General features: G+C 38.9%; 2 protein-coding genes and 2 gene segments (V, D, J or C); 3 read left to right on the top strand and 1 right to left on the bottom strand.

Annotated features, from left to right (window-relative positions):
- The window catches only part of LOC118220446 (titin-like), a 435,810-nt gene that overhangs the window by 300,826 nt on the left and 122,348 nt on the right, over nucleotides 1-12,636 (bottom strand). The window lies entirely within an intron of this gene.
- LOC118220452 (immunoglobulin gamma-1 heavy chain-like) overlaps nucleotides 1-12,636 on the top strand; it is a 147,741-nt gene that overhangs the window by 97,764 nt on the left and 37,341 nt on the right. The window lies entirely within an intron of this gene.
- LOC118220485 lies at nucleotides 2,771-3,387 on the top strand. The segment is given in 2 exon segments: nucleotides 2,771-2,872; nucleotides 3,056-3,387. Coding segments are annotated over 2 exon segments (363 nt in total).
- LOC118220488 lies at nucleotides 11,364-11,896 on the top strand. The segment is given in 2 exon segments: nucleotides 11,364-11,474; nucleotides 11,568-11,896. Coding segments are annotated over 2 exon segments (360 nt in total).

Genomic DNA, 12,636 nt, shown 5'->3' with positions numbered 1-12,636 from the left:
AGTGGATATCAAGCTGCTTTCTGTAGTGTGGTCAGATGCTGCCTGTCTTGGACACTCTCATTAGACTGACTTGTGTAATGTTATGGAATGTAATGAAACAAACAAGGAACACAATGACAGGGCATTTACCCGCAGACAGGTGCACACAATGAACTTTGACAACAGCCTTCTTCAGTGGTGCCTGCATGGGCCCAGTTTGGTCTGGGGCATCAGCTCACACAGGTGAACAGGAGGAGGGGGTGACTAGTGTGGATGACTAGATTCAGCAGTGGTGGCCTGTTGCCTGTATGCAGCTGGACGTGTAGAGTTCTGTACTTTACAGTCTGAAGCGTGTTCTATAGCCAGAGAGGGGAGCAGGGGAGAGATGTGGCGCTTGTGTATTTTGGCTGATGGTAAATGCAGCAGCAGCAGCATTCTGAATGAGCAGGAGGGGCCTGATGGTACCAGCAGGGAGACCCAAGGAGAGAGCAGCATCATCCATTCAGTACAGCATAAGGGCCTGAATAATGAGCTGGGCAGCATATGCAGGAAGGATAGGACCGATTTTACAGATGTTGGAGATAAAAAAAATCAGCAGCTCCAAGTAACAGAGTGATATTCTCAGTGAGAAACTGTGTTGACCTGGATCATTGGCAGTGTGTAATACATATATATGCCATTGTGTTACTCCCAGTTTAAGATTTTATTGTCTTTTTTTCTTTGACTTTATCAACCTTACCTCAATATCCATAGAAAGTTTATACTTACAGATAAAATATCAAAACGCAGATAGACTGATCCACACCATATTTGGGGGAAAGAAAAAAGAAGAAAAAAATTGTTTTGCTAAAGGTGACAGACGTAAGCGCATGGGTGGTTTATCTACTGAAATATCTATAGAATATCTATATACTACAAATATACTGAGATATTTATATTTGCTTGATTTTATTCCTGATGGAAGCACAGCATATGCAAAAATCTGTCATTTACATTTGTTTTCCTGTAGTTACATTTGTAACAGGCATAATGTTTTCCTCCAGGAGGGGGCAGCAGTGCTCGTTATAATGGATATTCTGACCCTCTGAATTTATCTTGTTTTCCTCCTTCCTCCATCCCCCAGAGATTTAAACAAATTCTGTCCACAGTATTTCCTATAAAAGCCTCAGAGAATTATCCTCCCAACACAGGAGCATCACCCGTAAGACAGAGAGGGAGATCTGTGTGTGACAATGGGAGCTATTGTAGCATTAGCAGTGTTGCTGGGAACTTTACCATGTAAGGATGCTGTATTTATATTTTTATTTCACATTGAAGTTATTCTATACTTTTCCCAAAGTTTGTCTTTTAAATAAAATTGAATCAGTTTCAATATTTATCCTGAATATATTTTATTTAAAAAAGGTTAAGTCAACTGTTAATGGTTTTTTTCAATTAATATATTACTTATTGATATACTCACAAAAATCTTTTTTTAATTCCGTCTCCACAGATGGTCACTGTGTTGAACTCACACAGCCAGGCTCTATAGTTGTAAAACCAGGACAGTCTCTGACCATCTCCTGTAAAGTCTCTGGGTATTCTGTGACTGATAACAGCTATGCTACAGGCTGGATTAGACAGCCTGCAGGGAAAGCTCTGGAGTGGATTGGAGATATGTGGGGAGGAGGGGGTTTGTATTACAAGGATTCATTGAAGAGCAAATTCACTATCACCAGAGACACCTCCAGCAGCACAGTGACTTTGCAGGGGAGCAGCCTGCAGACTGGAGACACAGCTGTGTATTACTGTGCCCGATATACACAGTGCTGCAAAGCTACAGCAGACTTGCACAAAAACCCACCCTGATGAGTGTAGTGGCAGGACACTAACATTTAAGAGCTCTGTGAAGTTTGCACCCCTAGTGATCAGAATATGAATTAAAATATTTTCCTCCATTTGTGCTGCAGTGTGCTAATGAAATGCAAATCCCATAATGGTTTAGGACCTGAGTTTGTAACTCAAAGTTTGTAGATTGAATTTCGAGCTGGAGAGCATGTATTGTAGCCTTGAAAAGGATTTTTTCATTTGACTATAAATCCAGCTACATCAATTGACTTAATTTAAAAATAAAATTTTCATTTACTGGTTCTATTGTGAAACCATTAATGAAGAGGTGCTTTATGAAAGCCTCATTCCTCTATAAATAAAATAGAATGCAACCTATTTCTGTCACACTTTATCACTACATTTTAGAGGTATGTACTGTAATTAATTATTGCCAGTGGTGTAAACAAGATCTGCTCCTCTGTACAATTTATGTATATGTAAATAAGCAGCTCATCACTGTACTCAAATAAAAGGATCAGATACAAACTCTCCCTGTTCTTGCTATATTTACAGAATATCTATAAACAGCACTGGATATTTATCTTTCAGAAGCACAACAGTACACAGAAGACATTCACATTTGTTTTTTCAGCAGTTGCATTTTTTTTATCAGGACAATACACAGACATTAAGACAAGACAGCCCTCTAGACAGAATGTATCTCATTTTTCAGATACTTATATCATAACTATGTGAACATTCAATGTGAAATAAATCCATTCGCATTGTTACTGATCTTAACTTTGCTTAGTTATGCGGGTGGTGGTAGTCTGCTGCTTTAAATTCTCCTCCAGGAGGGGGCAGCACTGCCCTCAGAATGGATATTCTGACTTTCTCAAAAGATCTTCTTCAGATTTTCTTGAACCCCTGATATTTAAACAAATTACACCCTACACCATCCTATAAAAGCCACTGAGAATTCTCCTCCCAACACAGGAGCATCACCTGTAAGACAGAGTGGGAGATCTGTGTGTCACAATGGGAGCTATAATAACATTCACAGTGTTGCTGGGAACTCTATTTTGTAAGTGCCAATACTGTATTAATTAATCATCTTTTGAAGCAATATTATTCAATAATTACATTTCATTCCTCTAATTTTATTTTTCATAGAGTAAATTTAACTAGTCGATTTTGCATTAACTATTTTCTTTGATAATTGCATTAACCTTTGCATAATTATCTTTTTCTTTAATCTCTCATACAGATGGTCACTGTGTTGAACTGTCCCAGCCTGGTTCTATGGTTTTAACACCAGGGCAGTCTCTGACCATCTCCTGTAAAGTCTCTGGGTATTCCCTGACTGATAGCAGCTACTGCACACACTGGATCCGACAGCCTGCAGGGAAAGCTCTGGAGTGGGTTGGAGAAGTCTGTGGCAGTGGGGATACCTATTACAAAGATTCACTAAAGTCCAAGTTCACTGTGTCCAGAGACACCTCCAGCAGCACAGTGTCTTTGAAAGGGAGCAGCCTGCAGACTGGAGACACAGCTGTGTATTACTGTGCGCGAGAGTCACAGTGAGAGAAAGTCATGTGGGAGTGATACAAAAACTGCTCCACACTTCAGTTGACACAGTCAGCAACAGAGACAGTATTGCTTAAATATGATTTCCCTGTATCCAGAAGTGTTAAACAAATGTCAAAAATTGAAATAAGCAAGTTTAGATATCTGAGAATTGAATATATTTTTTCCACAACAAATATCAGTGACATTTTTATAAAGAATATCTGAATGTAGAATAAGCTGAAAAGTGGTCAGAAACTGAACATGGAGAAGGAGAAGTAAAACACCATGGAAAACATTTCAAAAGGGAAAAAAACTGTAGAATAAATTATTCCTGGTGAAAATCACATTTGAGCAGGCATTTACAGGTATATGTATATTCATGGGTTATTGGTTGTAGCTGATTATTGTTTACATATTGATTAACAATGCAACAGTTTGCTATGTTAAAATACATTTGGAGTTGTTTCTGTTGGATATGCTTAGTTCTGGGAAATGTAAGTTGGAATTGCTGTTATTGGGTCTTCTCTCTGTACCAATCACAAAAATCAAAACCTGAGCACAATCACAGGGACACTGTACATGACTTCAGAGCATTCATTCTGTTTTTATTACTCCTAAAGCTCATTGCATAGAGAAAAACATGCCTGAAAGTTCACAAAGGTGTTGTGTTCCTTCAAAAAGTGAATGTAATAATTATTCAGTTATACAAAATACAAAATGTGACACATTTTTCGAATGCTTTATTGAAAAACTTTAGATACATAAAGTGCTTAGTACAATTTCTGTAAATGTAAACGAGCACACTATCACTGGACACAAATAAAGATTCCAGTTTCAAACGTGCCTTTTCCTGTTATGTCTGTAATCCACGAATAGAAGGTTTACCTAAATAGATGTAGTGAGATCACCTCCATCTTACAAGACTTCAAACAAAGAACCTTCTTCCTGTGGGGCAACAGTCCTAACCCACTACATCACCATGCTGCCCTTATAATGGCGATGACACAGACAAATCAATGAAAACAGCACTATAGTGAACTTTAGTGCATCCTTAGCAATCTAGATGGCATGTCTTAAATTGCACAGACATTCAAATCATGACTTCTTGAACATTCTTTCAGAATATAATCTGTAAGTGTTCCTACTCATCCACAATTCCAGAGTAATGATGGCGGAAGCAGCCGGCTGTTTTAATTCCCCTCCAGGAGGGGGCAGCAGTGCTCCTCACAATGAATATTCTGACTCTCTGAATCTTCCTCCAACCCACCGGAGATTTAAACAAATTCAGCCCACATTATTTACTATAAAACCCACTGAGACTTCTCCTCCCAACACAGGAGCATCACCTGTAAGACAGAGAGGGAGATCTGTGTGTCACAATGAGAGTTGTTGCAGCATTAGCTGTGTTGCTGGGAGCTTTATCATGTAAGTGAGCATGCTATATTCCTATTTGACTTCTAATTAAGATTTTTCTGTGAAATCCTCCAAAGATTTACTTTTAGATAAAATAAAATGAGTTGTCTATTGGTTTTTGCAGTTAATTGTGTAGTTATTTTGCTTATTGATGTACTCACAAATACCTTTTATTTCCATCTCCACAGATAGTAATTGTGTTGAACTCACACAGCCTGGTTCTATGGTTTTAAAACCAGGAGAGACTTTATCTGTGCCCTGTAAAGTCTCATATTCAGTTACTGGCGATCGCACAGCCTGGATCCGACAGCCTGCAGGGAAAGCTCTGGAGTGGATTGGAATTATGTGGGCAGATGGAGGCACTAGTTATAAAGATTCACTAAAGAGCAAATTCACCATCACCAGAGACACCTCCAGTAACACAGTGATTTTACAAGGGAGCAGCCTGCAGACTGGAGACACAGCTGTGTATTACTGTGCCCGATACACACAGTGCAGCAAAGCCACAGCAGACCTGTACAAAAACCCACCCTGATGAGTGTAGTGGCAGAACACAAACATTTAAGAGCTCTGTGAAGTTTGCACCCCACATGATCAGAATGTGAATTAAAATATTTTCCTGTAAAATATGCTTTTCCTATATCGTTTGACTAAAAATCCAGCTGCATCAATGGACTGTATGTAAATTTATCATTCTCGTTTACTGCTTCTATTATGAAACCGTGAATGAATAAGTCATGACTCCATTTTGAACATCCAAAAGGTGATCTTTTTTTGCTTTAGGAATACCTTATTTTATTACACTCAAAACACAACATTTTAGAGGCATGTAGTTTGTTATTGCCACTGATGTAAAGAAAATCTGCTCCTCAGTACAATTTATGTACATACAAATGAGCAGATCATCACTGTACTCTACTAAAAGGTCCGGGTACAAACCTTCCTGTTCATGCTATATTTACAGAATATCTGTAGACAATAATATACTGGGATCACAAGATATTAGTCCCCAGAGAAACACAAAGATGCACAAATTGCTCCTCATTGTGGATTCAGTCCACAATATTTCCTATAAAAGTCATTAACAATGTGAGCATCATTGGTAAAACAGAGAGGAAGCATCTCACACTGCAGTTCTACTCAAAACCAGCTCCGCCCCCTTTTCTGTTTAAATATGACCACAGCCTCTAAGCCCTGGAGAGGTGAGAAGGGCAGCTCACTGCAGCTCATCTGCAACACAAACCACGTTCCCTGCATCTCTGCTGAAGTTCCTGGCAGCTGCATCCTGTGAGTTTCTGTTTCAGTCCAACTGTGTAAAACCAGAGGAACGCCCAACCCAAAAATAAATTAAAATAACAATAATAATTATTCTGGCTTTGGCTTCTGCCTACTGCCACACAGCCTTGCAATTTTTATATTTTCAGTTGAAATGTCATGAAATTCATATATCTTTTCTGTCTTAAAGTGTCCATTTCCAAATTTTACTAGATTTCCAACAATTTTATAAGAAACATTCATTTATCAGCAATCAAATAAAAATAATTCTTTCACATTATTGTGTGGCATTAAGTAAAATTCTTACACATCTGCTGGAATGTTTAGAGATTTGAACAGCATCTGGAGAGTTAGTGCATTTTAATGAAAGCTATCAAAGCTTGATTTAGATGTGTTGCATTAGAATTTTAAATGCATATATGTTACAATACTGCTAATATTTGCACAGGAATGGAACATTTTCTGTAATGAAACATTCAATAAGTAATATTTGTGGAACATTCAGACCAACTAAGCGTTTATATACACACTGTACACTTTATGTAAATAGGAATTCCCATGAGAGGCGGTTATGTAAATCTCATGAGCTCCATGTTCTTTAAAACACAGAAATTACAGAACATACTCAGTGACGAGCAGCACTGTTCACTTCTTGCCTTTTGTTGCTGTAAATGAAATAAAATGGAGGCCTCAGTATTCATCATAGCTTTGCTGTTTGCATTTAAATGTAAGGACACAGCTGATTTCATTCCCTCTTTTCTCCTGTCTCACAACACTTGATTGAGTGGTGCTACAGCACTGGCTATAGAACTGTTGTAAAACTGTATTTTTGTCCCTTTCTGCAGATGCTCATTGTGACATCACACTGACAGAGACTGCTCCACAGATGAAGAAGTCTGGAGATTCTGTGAGGCTCTCCTGTAAAATTACTGGATTCTCACTCAGCAGCTACAGTGTGCACTGGGTTCAACAGGCTCCAAATAAAGGGCTGCAATGGGTTGGATACTACGGTGGTTCTTCTGACGATCGTTTCAAAATAACAGAAGATTCATCCAACAGCATTGCTTACTTAGACATCACCAATCTCCAGTCCTCAGACACAGCTGTGTATTACTGTGCCTGACAGCCACAGTGAGAGAGTTTAAGGCCCTGCTGTACAAAAACCCTCCACAGATGATTTAGCAGGCAGTGTGTGACTGGCTGTGCTGTGTGCCCTAAAGACATTATCTGTTATTGTTTTTCTCCTGGATTTGCACCATAAACAAAGTTGAAATTAATTTAAGAAAATAAACAAATTTAATCCAACTTAATTTTATGTGTTCAATTATTCCTCTATATTAAGCTCCCAGTGGATTCAAAGTGAGCTTGAGTAACATGTGAAAGTTTGCAAAACACAATGATTGCAAATCTTTGGCATTATTACTGTGGAGGAAAACCTCCTCTTAGGTTCGATGGGTGAGTCGGCGATGTAAGAAGAAAGACCAGAAACTATGATTTCTTCTAATACTCTTTTATTTTCTTCTTCTTATCTTTTTATTTCACATAGGCCTATGGGAGGTCTCCAGTACCATAAAGACACACAGAGAGCTCCCCGAATTACGTTTTACATCCTTTTTTATACAATCAGATCTACCTCTACCATGATATATCTTCCCTCTAAAACAACCAATTCCAGCCTAGATCACACTTATGTTTCACCAGTTAGTTTGACAATGACAGATATTTCAACACACATACTTACAGAGGTATGTATATGCATGACTTGAATAACATGTATTTGTTCTCATGATTAACAATTGTTTACTCTTCCAGTTCCAATGTACATGCACTTTAAATGCATTCAATACATGCTGTAATCCAAATGAAATATTTAACTCATATACAAACACACCAGCATGTTCTAACAAAATATGTGTATATTATTATTACTGTTGCTGTTATTAATTTGATTTTCATTTATTTATTTTAATAGACTATTATCTATACAATTACTAGATATAGCAAAACAGTTATTTCTAGGTCGGTGTGTCCTTTCTCTTCTCTTGCAACTCAAAGGTCTTCTGCACAAGATTGTTTCCCAACATAAGTTACTTACAAAACTCCAATAAGTAAATGTTTACAATTTTCCTCCTGCAACTGGGATTCAAAGAGTCTCTAGGTCATATGCATCAGTGTACAAAGAGGCCACAGTCTTTCCTTAGTTACAAATTCTTAGACATAACACAGAACACCTGCTGTTCTTCATCAACCTTCACATAATCACGTACATATAACCATAATCTTGATCAATACAATCTTTAATAAGCAGAAATGTAAAAACATCAAAAGCCTATAGGAGAAGCATACTTCCACATTACACAATGGGGATATAAATGTAGGAGAATGTATTCTTTGTAATATTTTATGGGATATATGATTTACAAAACCCTTGAACATAATGCATATACACTTCAACGTTATGGCAATAAACAACACAAACTTTCAATTAGTCCTTTATTATTCTCATTATATAAATGGTAATATCATAATCATTAGTTCCACTGAAATTTCTTAATCACACAATCATCCTAATTTGCATAAGCTGGGTTGCAATGTTGGTGCACAGACATGCATATTTAACTAGACAGGCAAGCACACCTTCAGCTAATCTAATCTTGTGAAGCCCCAGAAGTAAGTCAGTACTGCACATGCTACCCATACTACCACCGAAGTAGCCTACATTATTTTCTAATAACCGGGACAGCCCGAAGGGGTTTATTCCACTTATACACAACGGGTTACCAACAATGAGTATATATGGTTACTTATGTATTTATTGATTTTTATCGATCTAATCACCTGAAATTGAAATATTCTTCTGCAGCCGTTTGGGCATATTTTACCGTTGTCAAGCAAAACTGTCGTTGGTAGTTGAACTTGGACCGTTGTTATGCAACAAATAGGATATAACAGGCCAATAGTCAGATTGTAACTGTTTTATATATCCTCTCAAACACATTCATTATGTTTTTATGCGAACATTCACTTTCATGTCTTGACATCCGAGGCGACAGAATGCATTCACATTCCACAAATAACTGGCAACAACAACAGAAAACATGCACACGTTGTAAAACAATTTGCTGTTGAATTAATTATTTTCTCATCGTCAATTCCATATAGGCTAATCGCAAAATGACAAGAATAGAACGAAAACTCGGACTTGCGTGAAAATTTAAATTAGCAGTGGTACAGCCACCGTTTGCTTTCCTTCGAAGTTACTGCTAGCTGAGCAGCGAAGTGTGCCCTCCAGATGCGAACCATGAACCATAAATTAGTCCATAGTCTTCCTGGTCTTTTTGTGGAATTGAAGAATGGCAGAGTGAAATTATGGCAGTCTGAAAAAGCTAAAGGGACGATTACTAGAATTAACCTGTTATTTTACCCTGACAAAAAGTGCGGGAGGTTATTTCCAGTTTGCTTTTACTGTATCACCAATGTGAATTACGCAGAACTACCGCATACCTCACATAACTGTATCAAATGTTTTGAGTCAGTTACAACGGGCTAACAAAGAAAATCCGGAAGAAAATATTCAGCAACCAAATTAACCCGTTTGAATGTTTTGGTACGTAATATGCTGTCCCAGCACGAATGCTTAGCATTTTATAAAACGAATACTAAAGCAAGAAAAGAACAGAAGAGCACACATTATAATTCCACGACGTTGGCAGGCTATAACCAAAACTAGGCTACTGCGCCACATAACATACAAGTTTGATTTGAAGTTATTATGAAAATAAATCGGTTTGCGGCTGCAGATTTTTAAACATGGCGGTTGAAATAAAACATTGCAATTAGTCGACCAATCAGAAATTTTCAGCGTTTGCGCCCCACCCCAAAGGTTCCGGTACTTTTGGAAAGTACTACCCCCCAAGCAGGAACTTTTTTTGGGGTAAAATGAAGCCCCTGGAACTAAATTTAGACCCTAGTTCCTGCGGTCGAAACGCACTGAGTTCCTCAAAAGGTTCCTAGTTCCGGGGTAAAGTTCCTGCGGTGGAAACGCGGCTTTAGAGTCTCCAATCGGCCTACTTGCATGTCTTTGGACTGTGGGAGGAAACCGGAATAGCTGGAGGAAGCCCACGCGGACACAGGGAGAACATGCAAACTGCATACAGAAAGGCCTAAGCCGAGATTCAAACCCATAACCTTCTTGCTGTAAGGCGACGGTGCTACCCACTGCACCACCGTGCCACCCAGCACTGCTCATAATATGAAAATATTGGTTAAATAAGACTAGTGTTACAAATACAGGGTCCAGCGTTTAACAGTGGATATCAAGCTGCTTTCTGTAGTGTGGCCAGATGCTGTCTCCCTGGGACACTCTCATTAGGCCCGGTCCACACCTCTTACCTCACCTGTGCGTGACGGTCGCGGAACCCCTTGCTTTTCATTTTGGCGCCCATGTTAGCAGGTTAGAGCAGCCACACAGCCTGCGTGAGACACGCGTCTGAGGCGCGGCTCGAGCCTTGCTGCTGCGGCGCGTCATCTAGAGTTTCGGCGTGAAGCCTATTTCTCACGTGTGAGGCGCGCGGTTCTCAGCTAAAGTAAACAGTGAAAAGAGCTGCTGATAGTCATATTGACAGAATACCAGCAACATTACATAACTGACACCTTTCACTATAGTTTCAATGTCTAAGCTATATCTAAATATGTCACAGACATGAAAAAATGTGAAGACGGATTGCTGTATATTTTTTATTTATTTATTTTTATTCTTCTTCTTCTTCTTATTTTTATAATTGAGCACACGCTTCTCAACCCTTTTCTGTCTAAACTAAATATAAATTAAATTTATAATGAAATTAAATCAAACATTCTCATATTGGTGGCCATTATCAAGGGCAAACTCAATGTAGAACGATAGGGCTGGCAGTAGCAGCGCCGCAGCTGCAATTCTGGCGATGTGGACACGCACATGCATGCGAGCCGCTGCAGTTCGGCGAGGTAGCCGTCACACACAGGCGAGGTAAGCGGTGTGGGCCAGGCGTTAGACTGACTGGTGATGTACTGAGTACTGGGGAGCTCCTGACTCCACTCTCCCACCCTCACCCGCCAGGAAATTCCCTGCATTCACTATGAATAATACTGCAATAATCAGCCATGGAAGAGAGACACACGGCTGTAATGATGGAGAATACTTATAACTGCTATATGATCTGCACCCCATCTACAGCTCTGTCTGCTCTATTTAAACAGCGTGTGATCTGCCCACCCAGTGAGGAGGAGTTCATGCAAACTCTGAGCTCTTCCTTCTACATTTACCTCTCTGCACTGAGGGAGGAGGGACTGTTGTTGGAGACTGACTAAAGGGCTAGCATATCAACTGTAGAAGTCTTTCACCATGAATATTATAACCAGCCTGTTTCTGATTACAGTAATCTTTACCAGTAGGTTTAAATTTCTTATTCTTTTAGTTATTTCAAAAATGTTGATTTGTGAGGTTGTCAATAGTGAGTTCTAAGTCTTTCTTAATTTCACAGGTGTTAAAAGTCAGACACTGACTGAGTCTGAACCAGCAGTTAAAAAGCCTGGAGAATCCCACACACTGACCTGTACAGCCTCTGGGTTCACATTCAGCAGCTACTATATGCACTGGATCAGACAGGCTCCTGGGAAGGGACTGGAATGGGTGGCCCGCATCAGTAGTGGTGGTGACAGCACATTGTATGCCAGTTCTCTAAAGGGAAGATTCACCATCTCCAGAGACAACAGCAAGAACCAGCTGTATTTACAGATGAACGGCCTGACAGCTGAAGACACTGCTGTGTATTACTGTGCCAGAGACCCACAGTGAGAGAGAGTGAGGGGAGAGCCGCACAAAAACCTCTTCCCCTTTACCACACAGAGCTACAGCACAGAGCCCTGGAATAAACTCTGCTATATGAAGTGAAACTCAGGGTTCCTGTTTTAAATATCTCTGAAGTGTTCCGTTCTTTAGGTCCTTTTTTTTTTTTAAAGAAAAAAATGAATTTTCTCAGTGTCATTTCAAGGACCTTTACAAGGACATTTAAAACTTTTCATAAATCTTGCATGAATATGTTATGTACATACACTAATATTACCCCAATGTGAAATAAAGGGACACCTTTTTCACATGGATGCAGCTTTATTCTGATTTCTCACATCATATTCTGAATTCCCATAATGAAATTGCCCAGCGGAATAAATGTGTTGCTTCATTACATCCTCCCATGTTGGAAAACAAGTGATTCAAAGTGATTTATTTCATGGAGTTTAGACCCAAACCAGCTCATGCAAGCACACTGCAGTCCTTTCACTGAACACAAAATGTCCATCTCACAAATATTACTAAAGGATTGACCATGCATAGTATAAATGGCAAATAAGCATTTTTCATAAAATCATGTAAAAAAATCTGAATGCACCAAATATATTTGTAAAATACATCAAATGCATTCCTTCATTTTCTAGAATTCAACCCACAGATCGCTTAAGTTCTGACATTGTGGTTTAAAATTTAAACAAATTATGCTTTTTACTGTTTATTCATTTTTTCTCATGTCTGTTAATGCACAGGTTTTTCTTTTT

Source organism: Anguilla anguilla, chromosome 2, assembly GCF_013347855.1.
Source record: "Anguilla anguilla isolate fAngAng1 chromosome 2, fAngAng1.pri, whole genome shotgun sequence".
Taxonomy (NCBI): domain Eukaryota; kingdom Metazoa; phylum Chordata; class Actinopteri; order Anguilliformes; family Anguillidae; genus Anguilla; species Anguilla anguilla.
The sequence above is the reverse complement of the archived record's forward strand: the minus strand, read 5'-3'. Positions and strand labels throughout refer to the sequence as shown.